Below are 17598 nucleotides of genomic sequence, written 5' to 3'. Positions count from 1 at the left end.
GTGAAGCATAGACATCACCTGTTTGTAGTTTTAATGTTTGTATAAATGCATTAAGAATGGCCTGTCTGTGAACTATGGCTTTTATCCTTATGCTCGATCACTGGATTGACTCTCTAATGGCATCCTATAGGTATCCTGTGTCATTCAGGATGGTTATGCATCATATCTGATTCTCCTTGGAAGAATCACCGGCAATGTCATCCCCCACACACGTCGCAGTAAACATGGGGGAGTGAGCTCAGTATGCGGTCATCACTGCTACTTCTCACATAATCTCTTCATCACTCTAATTTATGGTGCTCTTTCTCTCTCAGGTTTGATTCATCTAGAGGCACTCAGTGGGGAGGAGCCATGACCGAGGGGGAGGGGCAGTTCTACAGCGTGCAGGTGGGTGACTCCACCTTCACGGTCCTCAGAAGGTACCAGCAGCTCTGCGCCATTGGATCCGGTGCCCAGGGTATCGTCTGGTGAGTGTGCGACTGGATTTAACAGAGTTTCATCTGACTCCATGCTAATGATGTCATCATCCCATTAGGCATCGGCTGTCTCCATTTGTCAGGAGCGCAGCAGATGTGTTTTTGTCATTAACATGAATGTCTCATTAGAGATTTGGATCCCTGGTTTACAGCTGCTTTAATGAGAGGGATTTTACAGCTAGCTGCATGTCTAAATTGTTTACCCAAGCACAGGAGATGGACACTAAACACTGTTTGCAATAATGTTGTCTGATACCATAATGACATACAAAAGAGCGTTTGAAAGGGAATTGAGGTACAATAGGACATTATAAATGTATAAACATGGATGTGAATCATACTTGAACCAATGATGGTAACTACAATGATGATTGTGGTCATGTCAGTGTGCCCATTTTTCTGCCCCATTAAGCTCTGCTTTGGACACCGTACTTGGCATCCCAGTCGCTGTGAAGAAGCTGAGCCGGCCCTTCCAGAACCAGACCCATGCAAAGAGGGCTTATAGAGAGCTGGTCCTGCTCAAGTGTGTTAATCACAAGAACGTACGTCCCCTTCACAGTGCACTCTTCCATTCAGAAGTACACTTTGAGGCTGCGTCACACTAACCGTCTCAACACGGTTTTAGTCAGGGCTGTCACACCTACAGGCTGTTTTTGCTGGAATTTCAGAGTTCTGTCACACTCACTGGTTCAAAATGTCAGAGAGGTGATGGACTGAACTACTACCTCCTGACATTTCTCTCCAGTTTCCTGTCACTGAACGGACCATTTTGGCTAAGAAAACAACATGAAGTTAAAAAATAAGAACAGAATTTCCACATGAGCTTAAACTGTTGGTATAAGCTAAATTCAGGTGTAATTCTTGGAATAACATTACCATTAACTTTAAAAAATGAGAAATTATGTTTTGAATCCAAAATAGTTTTTTTGTATGATTCAAGAGGTTTGGTGAGAGCCATGAATGTTAGTATTGTAATTTTACTATTGTAAATTATACTATTATTATTATTATTATTAAAAACGTATTAAATACCTGTACTTAATAATAATAATAATTTATAATACTTTATTTAATTATAATTTTAAAGAATATGTTTTGTGAATTTTAATATTGATATTTGTCTTTAAACAGATGTTCAGCCCACTTTATTTTATATTAGGGCTGTCATTTTATTCAAATTTTTGATCTAATTAATTACATGATTAATCTATTTAATCGCAAAATAAATTTGATTGTTAAAATAGCCACAAAAGATTATTTAAAGCTATTTTTGATGTAAATGAGAAGGTTTCAAGTAGACATAACAAATTGTAGCTTTAGAAATAAATATTTTATTAATTTCAGCATAAAATATATTATACGTAAACATTTAGGCTACAACGGCCTAACATAAACTATGTAACCTAAAAGATCATTTGAGAAACATCTCAGTATTTTTTGTTCATACAATAAAAGTCATTGGTAAGCAAAACAGCTTTGTTACCAACAGTCTTCAAAATGCATTTTAATAATAATAATAATAATATTAATACATTTTATTTATATTGCGCTTTTCTTATTCCCAAAGCGCTACAAGCACAGAACAAAAGTAAATACACAAAAAAAAAAAAAAAAAAAAAAAAATACCATGTACATCCAGTGTCACCAATCAAGACACAAACACCATCTTAAAAAGATGGGTTTTTAACCATTTCTTAAAACTTGTTAATGTTGGGGCATTCCTAACAGTTAAGGGAAGTGCATTCCACAGCCTGGGGGCTGCCACAGAGAAGGCTCTTTCACCCATCATTTTTAGTCTGCAAGAAAGCTGTTTAAGGAGAAAAGAGTTGGCGGAGCGGAGAGAACGAGGGGCATAAAAAAATTTTTATATTCCACAAAGGAAAGTTTTGAAACAACATGATTTAATTTGTCTGTAATTACTTTTAATAATAGCTTGAATAGAAAATAAAAGCTAAATAATAATTTCAAACTTTCGAATGACTCTGAATTGAAAAGCAGTATGAATGTACTACATGACCTTTCTACCATTAGCTTTCCATTAGCTTACCAGTAAGCTTATTTGATTCATTTATTCATTTGAAAGCTGCTAATTGTCCAGTGACTTGCGTATGACTGAAAATCAGGTAGTGAGATGTTGGTCTTTGTTGTCAAGCGTATTGTTGTGTAGATTAATCCAGATTTATTTTCTCAACCTTTTGCTTCCAGATCATCCGTTTGCTTAATGTCTTCACACCCCAGAAGTCATTGGAAGAGTTTCAGGATTTGTAAGTTTTACGTTGATCAATTCCTGGAGTTTATGCTGACCTTGTCATTTAAGCATTGTTTACACTGCAGGTCTTGATGCCCAATTCTGATTTGTTGCCTATATCTGATTTTTTTGGGCTGCGCTTTTACACGTTCTTTCAGTTGTGACCCATATCCGATACATACATGATACATTTTTACACTTGCCATACCATCTAAAACATTGTTCATACAATGTTGTCATTTACTGGCTCAATGTGCTCCCTCCAGAAAATAATGTGACCTGTGCTGACAAATGAGTCACAATGAGCAAAAAAAAAAAATTATATTCTACATTTAAAGACCTTTAAAATTATTTATCAGGGGTGAAATCCGGCTTTTCCGACCTGAAAAAGATGCTCTCGTAAATCATGCAAAAAAAAAAAAAAGTTGGGGGTTGGGTTCGGGTATTGGTAAACATAATGATCGCTCACCGCTGTCAACGTTTTTTGTGTGCCTCTGATTCATGTCGTCGTGTCACTCTGCAAGTATTCCAATAAGTTGACTGACGAAGACCGTGATCACGGATGATTCATGTAAGCAAATCCAATATATTGTCTTTCATTTTTATATGCAGGTCTAGTAAAATTTAACCAATCTATTGATCACTTTTGTCATGCTTCCATAACATTAATGTTAAATGATTCTGAGCTAATTTAGCAAAGTAACGCCATGTTGGTTATTGCTTATTTCTAGCTAGAAAGTTTAGCAGCTTCTACAAGAAGCTGCCAACATTCGAAATTCAACACTCGAAATTGCCAACATTTTTGTCGCATATGCTCCTGAAATTTAATCTGTGCGACCTAAAAATATATTTGGGAGTAACGTTATATGTGCGGAGCATATGAGCATATCTGTCCACTAACGACATGTCCGATTTGCGAACTAATGACTCTTTTGAATTGATTCACTTTAATGAATGCTTAAATCTGATCTGGGTCGAGTTTCCCGATAACGATGTATCTTCGCTCTGAAGAGCGCTCTCTACGTGCAAGGTTATAAACGCTCGCCGCAATTCCACGCACTTTTCCCAAAAACTTTACTTGACATGAACGCATACGCAGACCTGCCAACCTGTATGCATTTTGAGTACTGGCTACGCATTTTAACCTCAAAGTAGGCTACGCTGGTATGATTTGTAACTCTAAACTTCGCAAAATTCTAGTGACGCCTCTGTCCACACGCAGTATTCAAAACAAGCAAAAGATAAAGGTGAAAAGTTAAAACCAATCATAGCATTTTTTGTTTGTTTTGCATTTAAATAATTTCTGCATTTATTTCTCACCTAGTAGCTTATAGTTTATAGTTTCAGTTCAAAGCGGCTCGTGCTCGCCCCGTTAGAAGCTCTGACAGAAAGGCTGCATGTGAGGCTGACAGAGACGCGCTGTTTAATGTGTTTGAAATGAAATAGGAGCGCAATAACCCTGACTAAAATATACATTTTGATGAAATACTTGTAGCTGGACAATAAATGTGACATGTAGAATTTTAAACCTACAAGTAAGTGTATTTGTATGATAGCACAAGTGTAATGGGTTAATCAAAATAGCCTTTTTACTTAATTAGTCTGTGATTTTTATTATTTTAATTTTTAGTTTAGTAACTTTAACTTATGCTTTAATATTTTTTTTTTAGATTGCAATATTAAAATGTAATCTGACTTTAACCCTTTTTGCACATAATATATGCCTACATGCTTACATTCACTTTATTTGTTTAATCCAAAATACCAAGATATAAAGGCTACAGTATACCGCAAATCAGCTAAAAAATACAGAGATATGAATTTTTGCTCATATTGCCCAGCCCTACACAGAAGTGTACTGGAGGTTTTTTTCTTTTATTTTTTTTTAATAGTAAAAAAAAAACTATAATAGAAAAAAATAACTAAACAGTTACAGTAAACAGTAAAAAACTGTAAAAATTGAAACCGCAAACTCGAACACCCCCCGGGGGGGGAGTTGGGGGGTTTGGCTGTCGCCGTGTCATGGTAAGTGCACCGTATAGTTTCCTGCTTTTTTGTCCTTTGCCAATCACACCTATGATTTATGATTTGTTGAAATCTGACAAAAAAATGACTGAGCCACACCCGTTTTCTTTTATTGTTAGATTAACATTATGATACATTATACAGACGTCCTGTACTGTAATGCACGGATGTACTATAATTTTACCCATCAGATGTTTTTCCCCAACAGGTCCTCAAGCGTTCACTTAAAACAGAACAGATTATGTTTGTGTGAATACTGTAATTCTGTATGTGTATTTATCGGTATTGTGCGCCTTCAGAAAACGTACAAATAAAGATAATTTTAGATGTCTAATTAATATTTGGAGCATTTTTTTTACATGTGTGTGTATATATATATATATATATATATATATATATATATATATATATATATATTAGTGGTGGGCCGTTATCGGCGTTAACGTGAGACTCTTATCGGGCGATTAAAAAAAAAAATATCGCTGTTAATCTATTCTCAAAGTTGGGTTGGGAGCTGGGTCTATACTAAGCAAGCTATGATGACTTTCACCTTGATATTTTATATAACCGACTGGCTGAGGCCAGCCTAAAAAGATGCTCAGGACAGTTGACAGGCCACTGCTGTGCATCGTCACGAAGGCTTATCTTTTTCACGTGTGTTTAAGCCTTACTGCTTGTCGATTTAAACATTAACGCATCCAAACACAAGACGTGGAAAAGCTGAACAGAGTAGCTGGTTACTCGTGCGCTGTGTTCGGTGCGCACGAGAGAGATCGAGAGCCGTGTATCACAGACAGCGACACTGAACCGAGCTCTCTTCTGCGAAGTTCTCTTCGATGTCCCTCCTGCACCTGAACGAACAAATACAAATCGCAGTTTGAACAAACAAAAAGATGTGAAAGAGCCCAATTCCGTACTCGCGGTGTTCTGGTGTTCAGGACTCAAGCAGAGAAAAGGCGTCTCAAAACACTTGAACATCGAATTTGCTTATTTTTGCTCTTGTGCCGACAAATACATACAAAATGTCAAAATATCCACATTGGAAATTATGTTCAAAAAATCTGTGATTTATTTCTTAAGTTAAAGTGAACAGTTGAGGACAAAAATGGAATGTGTATTATATTGGATGCGTTCATTGTCTCTTAAAGTGACCGCGCCTAATTCAGCTACTGGCTGCTGTAATGTTAATCCAAGAAAATGAAAATGAAAGTCACTCACTGCTCTTGACTGAATTACTTTGTACTTTTAACAGTCAAACCAAAAATTATTCAGACACCAGATATAATTTTTGATATATATAGCAAAACTGTAATAATGTGAGAAATGTTGAAGGTGTCTGAATAAATGTAGGTTTGATTGTATATTTCATTTTTACATTGAAGACTATCCAGTGCTATTTTACATTTAATTATTTGGTTTCTGTACCTTCACACCTACAAACTTGAAAAAAACGTAAAAATTGTGTAAATAGCACAAATAAATAAAAATAAACGAACATAGAAATTAAACAATTTCAAACAGGCGTAAGGTTGTTTGCACCTTGTGCAATGTGGAATTAGTTTACAGCTTTTTCAAGCACTTTGTGATGCATTTTGGAAACAGGAGATGAGCCCCTGGTCTAATGCACAATCTAGCTTGATAAACCCGTACTCAAAGACTTACTGTTTGTCAATTTTATTTGGGAAACACACATATTCTGAATGCCTTCGGCAGAATTCGAATGAGCCATTTTAATCTAGATTAATCTAGATTAATTTCAAGATCACAGTGAGATTAATCTAGATTAAAAAAAATTATCTATGCCCACCACTAATATATATATATGACTACATTTATACTGCTTTTCAATTGAGAATGCTTGCGTTATTCTTTCCTGTTTACACTGTCATAGAACAGATCCTGGCAGTGTAAGCTGAGTTTGTATGGCTGTAGGGTGTATTGGTCCTTTGGCCCTCTGTGATGTTATTAACATTCATAGTTTTGCTGAGACCACAATGAACTCTCAAGAGGAACTGATAAATTACGCTGTCCTACTGCTGCATGTGATAATTATAGCTATAGGACTGAAATTATGTTATTAAATCAAGATTAATTGCAACTCCTGTCCTGACAACAGCTCTTCTGTTGCTATGTTTTATAGAAGTGTTGCTGACTCAAAGTATTAAGCTTGGGATCTGGGGTTGTTATATGCTACTCAGTACTATGTATGTAAGGATATGTAGAGATAATTTGAGTTGTAGGTGAGCACAGGAAACTCTGAAGAATCTGAATCCCTGGTTTCTCACAGGTACTTGGTAATGGAACTGATGGACGCTAGCCTTTGTCAGGTGATCCACATGGATCTGGACCATGAGAGGATGTCTTACCTGCTCTACCAGATCCTGTGTGGCATCAGACATCTACACTCAGTTGGCATCATTCACAGGGTGAGAGCTTCACTGTGGCGAGTTGATTATCAATAACGACAACTCATAGGGGAATTAGAATTAGGGGTGTGCACGGATAGTCGAAAATTCGAATATTCGTTCTGCTGTAATTATTCGATAAATAAAAATGATATTAGAATTTCGCTATATTTTTGTTTGCCATAAAAATAAATCCACAATAAAACCTAATTCGGTCACTTTCTGTGATTCTCTACCGCATATTTGAAGATGTCTGTAAGCAAAAAATAGTTAATGAATGAATAGGAACTGCGGTCTTTTACAGTGATTCAAATATGTTGTGGAGAATCACAGAAAAAGAACAAATTCAAGAACATTGTTACGGCATATCTCAAGCAACGAATAAACACTGCTAACTTGGAGAATGCAGGGAAAAGTCTTCTTCTAGTGTCCGCCCTAGACCCTCGGCACAAACATCTCAGGTTCCTCGATGAAAACATGAGAGAAGTAAGAAAAAAAAACTTTTTGAACATTATCAGAGCATTTTCATTATCAGAGTGGCGCGGATGTAGCCGCCGCCACCACCAACGATGAAGAGGATCCGGCTCGTCGGATAAGGCTGAGCCAGTTCTTCAGCGATGATTACAGAGAGTCCAGCCAAGACGAGTGGGAACAGTTCTTGCTGGAGCCATGAATTCCATCAGATGAGGATCCCATTCAGTGGTGAAACGAAAACTTAGTCTCTTAGCACACCGTTATTTGTGTGTCCCTGCAACGTCTGCGCAGTCAGAGCGCGTTTTCTCCGCGGCCGGCCTTATTCTTAACAGACTGAGGAGCCGACTTTCCCCCGACCATGTTGACATGCCTGTGTTCCTTAACAAGAACATGTAAAACAATAGGGAAAAAAAAGAAAAAAAGATTTGCTGACAGTTTAAATATTAAATGTAGGATACGTTCTGTTCAATATCGTAATTTCTGCAGGTTGCTTTAAGTTTTTTCTTTGTTCACTTATTTTTATTTTTTGCCTTTAATCTGTACTTTTTTGTTTGTTTGCACACATTGTTAAAGGTTTTCAGCTACAAAACACGATGTAGCGTAATATTCAAGCTTATTGTGTATAAGCTTGTTCAAAAATGACGGAATCAAATAAGTGTTGCTGAAAAATAACGTCTCTCTTATTAAACTTAATTTAAATAAACGAATATTTGAATATTCGTTTCTCTGGAGCTCAAATATTCGAATGTGATATTTGCGGAAAACCCTCCCATCCCTAATTAGAATAAATAAATATTAGAATTAAAAAAAATGATTAACTACCTGTTATGTAGTTGAAATATGGATTTGAGTGAAATTTCATTTTATGATGAAGCTAGCACAGCTGTGAGATATATATATACACACACAGTTCAGTGGTCATTATGGTAAAATGTGTGACCTCAGAATACCACCATTCACCAATCAGGTTAAAACATGTCAAAGAGCCATGTCATTAGTAGGGTGTTAACTTTCACTCTACTCTACTTTTATGAAAACTACACCTAAAATAAATTAATAAAAATTAAACTTAAAAAAAAAAAAAAATGAAACAAATGTGAAAACTAATGAATGCCAAACATAACTATAAATAGAATTGAAATTAATATTAAATGAATATTCCCAAGCAATAAAACCCTTACTCTGTGCTATTTTTAAATGTGTACAATTTTAAGTCATAAAGTCATCTGCATAAATAAAGCAGTAGCATTACAAAACTAAACATTTTGTATAACGTGTCTACGTGTATTATTGGCCACTGTAGTTGTTTGTCACATGCTGTTCATATGTATTGCAAATTAATTGGCGGACCAACCAGTTAACATCTCTAGAAAACAATTTGTTTAGTACATGCATTGGAAAATATTGACAATTACTGTTATCATTTGTATCCTAATGTTTGAAACAAATGTTTTCTTTAAATAAGTGAAGACCAAATCCAGCATGACACATCACCAGCTGTGTTCCCTAAATCATACAGTCGTGGCCGAAAGTTTTGAGAATTACATAAATATTAGTTTTCAAAAAGTTTGCTGCTAAACTGCTTTTAGATCTTTGTTTCAGTTGTTTTTGTGATGTACTGAAATATAATTACAAGCACTTCATACGTTTCAAAGACTTTTATCGACAATTACATGACATTTATGCAAAGAGTCAGTATTTGCAGTGTTGGCCCTTCTTTTTCAGGACCTCTGCAATTCGACTGGGCATGCTCTCAATCAACTTCTGGGCCAAATCCTGACTGATAGCAACCCATTCTTTCATAATCACTTCTTGGAGTTCAGAATTAGTGGGTTTTTGTTTGTCTACCCACCTCTTGAGGATTGAAGTTCTCAATGGGATTAAGATCTGGGGAGTTTCCAGGCCATGGACCCAAAATTTCAACATTCTGGTCCCCGAGCCACTTAGTTATCACTTTTGCCTTATGGCATGGTGCTCCATCATGCTGGAAAATGCATTGTTCTTCACCAAACTGCTGTTGGATTGTTGGAAGAAGTTGCTGTTGGAGGGTGTTTTGGTACCATTCTTTATTCATGGCTGTGTTTTTGGGCAGAATTGTGAGTGAGCCCACTCCCTTGGATGAGAAGCAACCCCACACATGAATGGTGTCAGGATGCTTTACTGTTGGCATGACACAGGACTGATGGTAGCGCTCACCTTTTCTTCTCCGGACAAGCCTTTTTCCAGATGCCCCAAACAATCGGAAAGGGGCTTCATCGGAGAATATGACTTTACCCCAGTCCTCAGCAGTCCATTCACTATACTTTCTGCAGAAGATCAATCTAGTCGCCTCACTGTGCGTGCAGATGCACTCACACCTGCCTGCTGCCATTCCTGAGCAAGCTCTGCACTGGTGGCATTCCGATCCCGCAGCTGAATTGGATGCCCTGAAGCCTTCTTTACAAGAATTGAACCTCTTTCCTTGAAGTTCTTGATTAACCCTATAAATTGTTGATTTTAGGTGCAATCTTAGTAGCCACAATATCCTTGCCTGTGAAGCCATTTTTATGCAACGCAATGATGGCTGCACGCGTTTCTTTGCAGGTCACCATGGTTAACAATGGAAGAACAATGATTTCAAGCATCACCCTCCTTTTAACATGTCAAGTCTGGCATTCTAACCCAATCAGCCTGACATAATGATCTCCAGCCTTGTGCTCGTCAACATTCTCACCTGAGTTAACAAGACGATTACTGAAATGATCTCAGCAGGTCCTTTAATGACAGCAATGAAATGCAGTGGAAAGGTTTTTTTGGGATTAAGTTAATTTTCATGGCAAAGAAGGACTATGCAATTCATCTGATCACTCTTCATAACATTCTGGAGTATATGCAAATTGCTATTATAAAAACTTAAGCAGCAACCTTTCCAATTTCCAATATTTATGTAATTCTTAAAACTTTTGGCCACGACTGTATACCTTGCAATATATCAGCGCCTGAGATGTTTTTCAGTATGACAGTATGAAACTCTCATCTTTGCTCCTCAGGATCTGAAGCCTAGTAACATCGTAGTGAAGTCTGACTGCACGCTAAAGATCTTAGACTTTGGGCTGGCCAGAACCGCCTGCACTAACTTCATGATGACACCCTACGTAGTAACCAGATACTACAGAGCACCAGAGGTCATCTTGGGAATGAGATACAAGGAGAATGGTAAAACTTTGTGTTTTTTTTTTTTGTTTGTTTTTCCTAGTAGTGCTTTCGGAAGTTAAGCGGTGCAATCCAAATAAAATTGTGGCATATATACTTTTTATTGAATGTTTTGCCAGTGGATATCTGGTCGGTGGGCTGCATCATGGGTGAGATGGTTAAAGGAAGTGTCATATTCCAGGGAACTGATCGTATCCTCTTTACTCTTGTACACTGTGTATATATCCCAATGTCTGTCCTAGTCATTCAAAGTCTTGAATTTTATGTGAATTTATTCTTTTTTCACCTTTATATCCTTGACTGAGTTAATCTCAGATATTGACCAGTGGAATAAAGTGATTGAGATTTTGGGAACCCCCTCTCTGGAGTTTATGAACCGTTTGATGGAGACTGTAAGGAATTATGTGATGAACAAACCCCAGTTTCCTGGAGTCAGCTTTAATGAGCTTTTCCCCGATTGGGCCTTCCCTTCAGAGACAGAGCATGACAAGATCAAAAGTAAAATATCCGAAATTTTCTTTCTTTTTTTTCTTGCTTTGCTGTCTAAGTATTCTCTTAATGTTGTACTTTAAACAACTGCATTGACATGTGACATTTTACATCATTCCTAATGTAGCTAGTCAAGCCAGAGACCTGCTGTCAAAGATGCTGGTAATCGACCCTGAAAGCCGCATCTCTGTGCAGGAGGCCCTCAATCACCCTTACATCCGTGTGTGGTACGACCCAGCCGAGGCCGACGCGGTCAGTGCACCCTTATCCTTTCAAGTCTTTTTGTCTTGCACAGTCCAATTGAAACTGTTTTACAGGGGAAGTTTTTACAATGGCAAGGAGGTTCTCTTGAGACTAGGATGTATAATGATTGTTTCATGTGTTCAGCCTCCTCCACAGATATCAGACAAGCAGTTGGAGGAGCGGGAACACAGCATTGAGCAGTGGAAAGGTACAAACTCCCTCTGCTGTCACTACCTCCTGCTGAGCTATAAGCGTCTTGTAGAAAATGAATGCCTACAGCAGAAATGATTACTGTGATGAATTTATCCCAGATCCATTTGCATTCTCATTTATTCTAAAGTAATGGAATAGCTTTTGAGCCTTGACCTTGAAAGTTCATAATTTTAATGTCTGCTAAAGTGATGAATATGAGTTATTAGTGATTTGTAAAACAAATATCTTTATGATTTCTTTGGGTTTTCCCATCACTACAGAGTTGATTTATAAAGAAGTAATGGACTGGGAGGAGAGGAACAAGAATGGAGTGCTGAAAGAGGAGTGTTTAGGTGAGTCACGTATAAATGTGAAAACAATGTAAATGTGTGTCTGTCTAGTTGACAATGATTATTGGGAAAACTGACAAAAATTGTTGTATTTCGACCTCGTACTATAAATACAGTGGGGCAAATTTATTTAATTCCCTGCTGATTTTGTACGTTTGACCACTTACAAAGAAATTAAGGGTCTGTAATTTTTATGGTTTATTTTAACGGATAGAGGCAGAATATCAAAGGTTAGAAATTTATATAAAGGTTAGAAATTGATTTGCATTTCAGTGAGTGAAATAAGTATTTGAGCCCCTACCAACCAGCAAGAATTCTGGCTCTCACAGATTGGTTAGGATCTCACCTCATGGGGCAAGTTCATGAGAAAGGCGAGGGATCAGCCCCGGACTACACATTAGGACCTTGTTAATGATCTTAAGGCAGTTGGAACCACAACCAAAACAATGGTAACACACTACGCAGCAATGGACTGAAATCCTGCAGCAGAAGTGAACATTTTGTCATTAATCACTTACACCCATGTTGTTCTAAACCTGTAAAAGCTTCTTTCGTCTTCAGAACACAATTTAAGATATTTTGGGAGGTAAAACTGGGAGGCTTGTGACAGTCCCATTGACTGCCAAGTAAGTTAAACTGTCAAGGTCCAGAAAAGTATGAAAGACATTGTCAGAAGTCCTTCTGTCATCAGTGGTTCAACACGAACGTAATTTAGTCGTAGTTTACTTGGTAGTCAATGGGACAGCCACAAACCTCCCAGTTTTCATCCAAAATATCTTAAATTGTGCTCTGAAGACGAACTAAGCTTTTACGGGTTTGGAACAACATGGGTGTAAGTGATTAATGACAACATTTTAATTTTGGGGTGGAGTAACTCTTTAAGGTCATGGAGTGGCCTACCCAGTCTCCAGACCTAAAGTCGTACAGAAAATCTGTGGAGGGAGATGAAACTTCGAGTTGCCATACAACAGCCAAGAAAAAGGATTTAGAGAGGATCTCTAAAGAGGAGTGAATCAAAATTCCTCCTGAGATGTGTGCAAACCTGGTGACCAACTACAAGAAACATCATAGTTCTGTCATTGCCAACAAGGGTTTCAGCACCAAGTAATAATTCATGTTTTGCTTTGGGATCAAATACTTATTTCACTCACTGAAATGCAAATCAATTTCTAACCTTTATATAATGTTTTTTTCTGGATTATTTTGGTTGGTATTCTGTCCCTACATGTTAAAATAAACCTACTTTAAAAATTATAGAACCTTAATTTCTTTTTAAGATGTTTTCTTACTTTGTTAAAATTTTACCATACTAGTTCAAAAGAACCTTCACTTTCACTAAAAGTCTCATTCTAAGTCTGATTTATTTATTAAAAGATTTAGTGGCTAAAGGTGCACTCAGTAGTTTGGATCGAATTTAAAAAGTTTTAGACCTTAAAGGGATAATTCACCCAAAAATCTAAATTCTGACATTAACTATTCACCCTCATGTCGTTCCAAACCCATAAGACCTTCGTTTATCTTCAGAAGACAAATTAAGATATTTTTGATGAATTCCGAGAGCTCTCTGACCCTCCTATAGATAGTAAGGATACTACCACGAGTTCAAGGTACAGAAACGTAGCAAGGACATCGTTAAAATAATCCATGGGACATCAGTGGCTCAACTGTAATTTTACGAAGCTACGAGAATACTTTTTGTGTGCATAGAAAACTAAAATAACGACTTTATTCAACAATTTGTCTCCTCCACATCACTCTATAGCACCATTTTGGAGAATATCACAGTGTATGAGTTAGCTTTTATCTAAAAGTAAACTACTTATGCTGTTCTGTGTCAGCAGCACCACACGGATACATTACGTACAGATCAAAGTGTAAACGTATTTGAGCGGTGCTGCTGACAGAGCAGCATACTTTGTTTATGTTTCTGGACTTGTGTTAGTACCCTTGCTGTCTATAGGAGGGTCAGAGAGCTCTCGGAATTTATCAAAAATATCTTAATTTGTCTTCTGAAGATAAACGAAGGTCTTATGGGTTTGGAATGACATGAAGTTGAATGGTTAATGCCAGAATTTAGATTTTTGGGTGAATTATCCCTTTAAGGTCTAAAACTTTTTAAATTAGATCCAAACTACTGAGTGCACCTTTAGCCACTAATTTTAGTGTTTCATTAAATGTTGTTTAGAATCCTCATGCTCGTTGGCTGTCACCTCTATAGAAAAACTAGTTGCGTAGTGTAATTTACTGTTTTAAAGAGTGAACATTAGACAGTGGAACACTTTTTATTGCGCTTTACCAGCAAAGAAAACAGGAAAATCAGTACCTGTTGAGCCAAAAAAACAGAAAAGGTCTCGGACAGAAAATGAACAATGTGGCGGTCTTGTGATATGCAAGTTGCTTATTTTGCATTTAATTATTTTCCTGCCAAAGACAAAATTTTCCATCGATTATGAGACGCTTCTATGACAATGACAGAATTTTCCTACTTTCAAGCAGTTGCATAAATAAGCAGATACATATGTAAAATAACATGATCATCAAGCATTAAACAGCATGTAAATCAAAACTACCTATCGTTACTGAATGAAATGTCGATCCAGAAAGTGGTAAACGACCCTGCAATCTTTGGATGTGTTGATGGAAGCAATCTATTCCATCTTTGTTTTTATCATTATACTGAATCTGCTCCAGACATGGTCTTTTACAAAAAGCAATTTCCTCAGCTTGTTTTAAAGCAGACTCTGTTTTGGCATATTCTGGGGGAAGTTTAAACTTTTGTGAAACTGATAAAAAATGCTGCTGGTGGCTGGCAACTTTTAAAAAAAAAATTAAGCTGGTGAGGAAAAAGAGTAAACAGGTGTCGGACTGGTCTCTCAAACTATCTGGTATCATGTATTTTGTTTACATCATTTACAGAGAAACTCATATTCTTTAGAAATCATTTGGAACACAAAAACAATAAAATAGGTAAACTGCATTCAGTAAAAGTTTATCTTTAGCACATTACATTTGGTTACCCTTATTTTGATGCATTGCATTCTGTGTAGTAGACAGTACGGTGAACAGCAGCACCACTGCCTCCCAGTCATCCTCTATTAACGACATCTCGTCCATGTCGACGGAGCAGACATTGGCCTCAGACACCGACAGCTCCTGCATCGACACCCTAACAGGACCATTAGAGGAGTGACTTGAGTGGCTTCAACCTCCCCCGTCTTCTCGCTTATGTCACATCCCTCTCCATCACCTGTGTGGGCCATGCCGTGGTCTTGACTGAAGCCAACAGAGGGTGCACGTTCATTCAGCTTCAAGTTTACACTCGTAATCCTTCACTCTTGCTTTTAAGGGGCTGTTTTCGCTCGCTTGTATCAGACATTTGTGTAATATTAGCTCTTAGACAAATCTGTTGTGGCTAAAGCTCGGTTTACACACCAACAGCAAAATCTAAAATCTTTATTATTGTTTTCTTTTATGTTTGACTGCATCTTCACAGTCATAGTTTTACATAAAAAAAACTGTTCATAAATGGGCAAATAATACATAATAGGTTTATGATTTAATGCATTCACATTTCACTTCATATCTAAAATTAAGTCTAGTGGCGTTATTGCAGCAGCATGTGTAATATCTGGATTTATCCCTGTCATTTATGTCCCCTCTCTCTCTCTGTGCGATGTAGCTTTTATTACCGTTCATTTCATCACCTAAAAGAAGCACAGATATAAATTCTTGGACAACTTTATAGCTAGTCAGTCCCTTTGGAATGAGTTCCTGTTACAAGTATTGCTGCATGATATTAACAAAGAACACTTACTAGACAGATATTGTAACTACAGATCACTGAAATATGCCTAAACACACCTAGAAACAGAACTATAGTGCCTGCCTCTGTACATAGTCACCATACACCCATTTTAAAAGAGAACCTAATGATGCTTTTCAGTTTGTTAGGGTATAGTCGTGTATATATACGTACATAGATTCTGTGTAAATGTTCAGTTTTTCTTTCTTTGTGCTGTGTGGAAAGAATTTTACAGCTTCTGAATATGCTTTAGCATATGTACTTTAAAACAAACTATGTGAATGGGACTTGAAATTGATTTAAAAAGAAAATTGCACAGACGTTTAAAAGTGAGAATACTGTTTAAAAAAGAAAAAGGAAAAAAAGAACAAAAACTTCTAGATATCCAATGGAAAACTGTGGATGCAACATCCTACCCAATGCCCCTATTCCTCATTCCAAGAATAATTAATCACCGCTGACAAGATGGTGATTTATCTCGTAAGATTGTACATTTAATTGCATGAGCTAATGCAAACCATTGCCTTTTTTAATCTCCTCCAACTTGAAAAGCCCATAAGAATGTACAAAGCAAATTTATGGTTCCTTTCCTTTTTTTATTTTATTTTTTATTGATTTGTCAGCTGATTTTTATTTCATCAGTTTCCTCTTCTTAAAGATGTCCTTTCAGTAAAACACTGACAGATTTTCATGTATGTGTGAATTATCAAGGCCATATAATTTCATTTCTTTTATATATGTCTCTACATCCTTAGTTTACTGTTTGCAGACTTGCTATTCAGTGATAAACTGTGGGTAACCATGTGCTTAGAGACCTGTTTTGGACTGTGTGATTCTTTAACAGTGGTATTCATGATGGAAACCCACCCTTTCATCAGTTTACTCAGCCTCTCTGCATTCTTTTCCCTCCAGTGTTGTAGATATGTATGATGAAGTGTCCTGTATTCTATGTTAATTTTTATGCATGATAACACAAGCCCTCTTCATCCCAGACTTGAGGTCATTGCAGAGACCTGTCTTCTGGTTGTAAATGATTGGAAAGCCTTTGGAAGATAATATAAATGCATTGAGTTTGTGTGCCTCCAAGCTCTTCTGACAGACTGAAATGGGAATATCAGTAGGTAGATCCTTCACTGATGGACAGGACTGGAGGATGAACTTAGCATTACCATAATTTTCATGCCTTAAGCTTCTCACTATCAGTGTATCTACAGCTTGGTTTGGAGATCACAAAATTATTGATGGTAATGTACAGTACCTACTTTCAAGTTCTTTTTTTAGCAGGCTGGGTTGTTTGCTACCCATGCTACTTTGTCTGTTTTCTCAAACATCACATTTCCTGCTCTGCTTGAGCTTGTGAGATTTCTTTTGGTGCTTCACCTTGCTGTAAGGCACAGTGATAATATATTACAACAACACAATAGTGCATTGTGTTCCATTCTAATTTCTGAGCCTCGTGCACATTAGTTTTGCTGTTGTGGACTCATTGATTCCTGTTATGAACACTCGTGATGGACTTCTGCAGCACTGAGACCTTCAAGATGACGAACAAAGCTGGCTCACACTTTCTCAAGGGCTTACTTTCTCTTCTTTTAGGTGTCTGTTTCCCTTGGGGAAGAGGGTGCGTGTTTGTGAATGTTAATGGTGTTTTTGTCACTGACAATCTGTCACCAGGGGTGGAATCAGTAATGACTTGAAGAAT

General features: G+C 37.1%; 1 protein-coding gene across 2 annotated transcripts; it reads left to right on the top strand.

The window, feature by feature from the left end:
• Window positions 1-293: 293 nt before the first annotated feature.
• Window positions 294-17195, top strand: LOC132117362 (mitogen-activated protein kinase 9-like). 2 transcript variants are annotated; one of them, XM_059526613.1, is made up of 11 exons: window positions 294-467; window positions 889-1018; window positions 2682-2740; window positions 7037-7175; window positions 10658-10823; window positions 10940-11011; window positions 11136-11318; window positions 11437-11561; window positions 11697-11760; window positions 12026-12097; window positions 15142-17195. In XM_059526613.1, exons 1-11 carry the CDS (start codon window positions 352-354, stop codon window positions 15282-15284), a joined length of 1269 nt encoding a protein of 422 aa, XP_059382596.1. In that variant the 5' UTR covers window positions 294-351; the 3' UTR covers window positions 15285-17195. The 2 variants fall into 2 exon arrangements, with proteins under 2 accessions (XP_059382596.1, XP_059382597.1); XM_059526614.1 differs by having other exon boundaries at window positions 295-467; window positions 15145-17195.
• The last annotated feature ends 403 nt before the right edge of the window (window positions 17196-17598 follow it).

Source organism: Carassius carassius, chromosome 36 (genome assembly GCF_963082965.1).
Source record: "Carassius carassius chromosome 36, fCarCar2.1, whole genome shotgun sequence".
In the NCBI taxonomy this organism is placed as follows: domain Eukaryota; kingdom Metazoa; phylum Chordata; class Actinopteri; order Cypriniformes; family Cyprinidae; genus Carassius; species Carassius carassius.
This window is presented reverse-complemented; position numbering and strand designations above follow the sequence as displayed.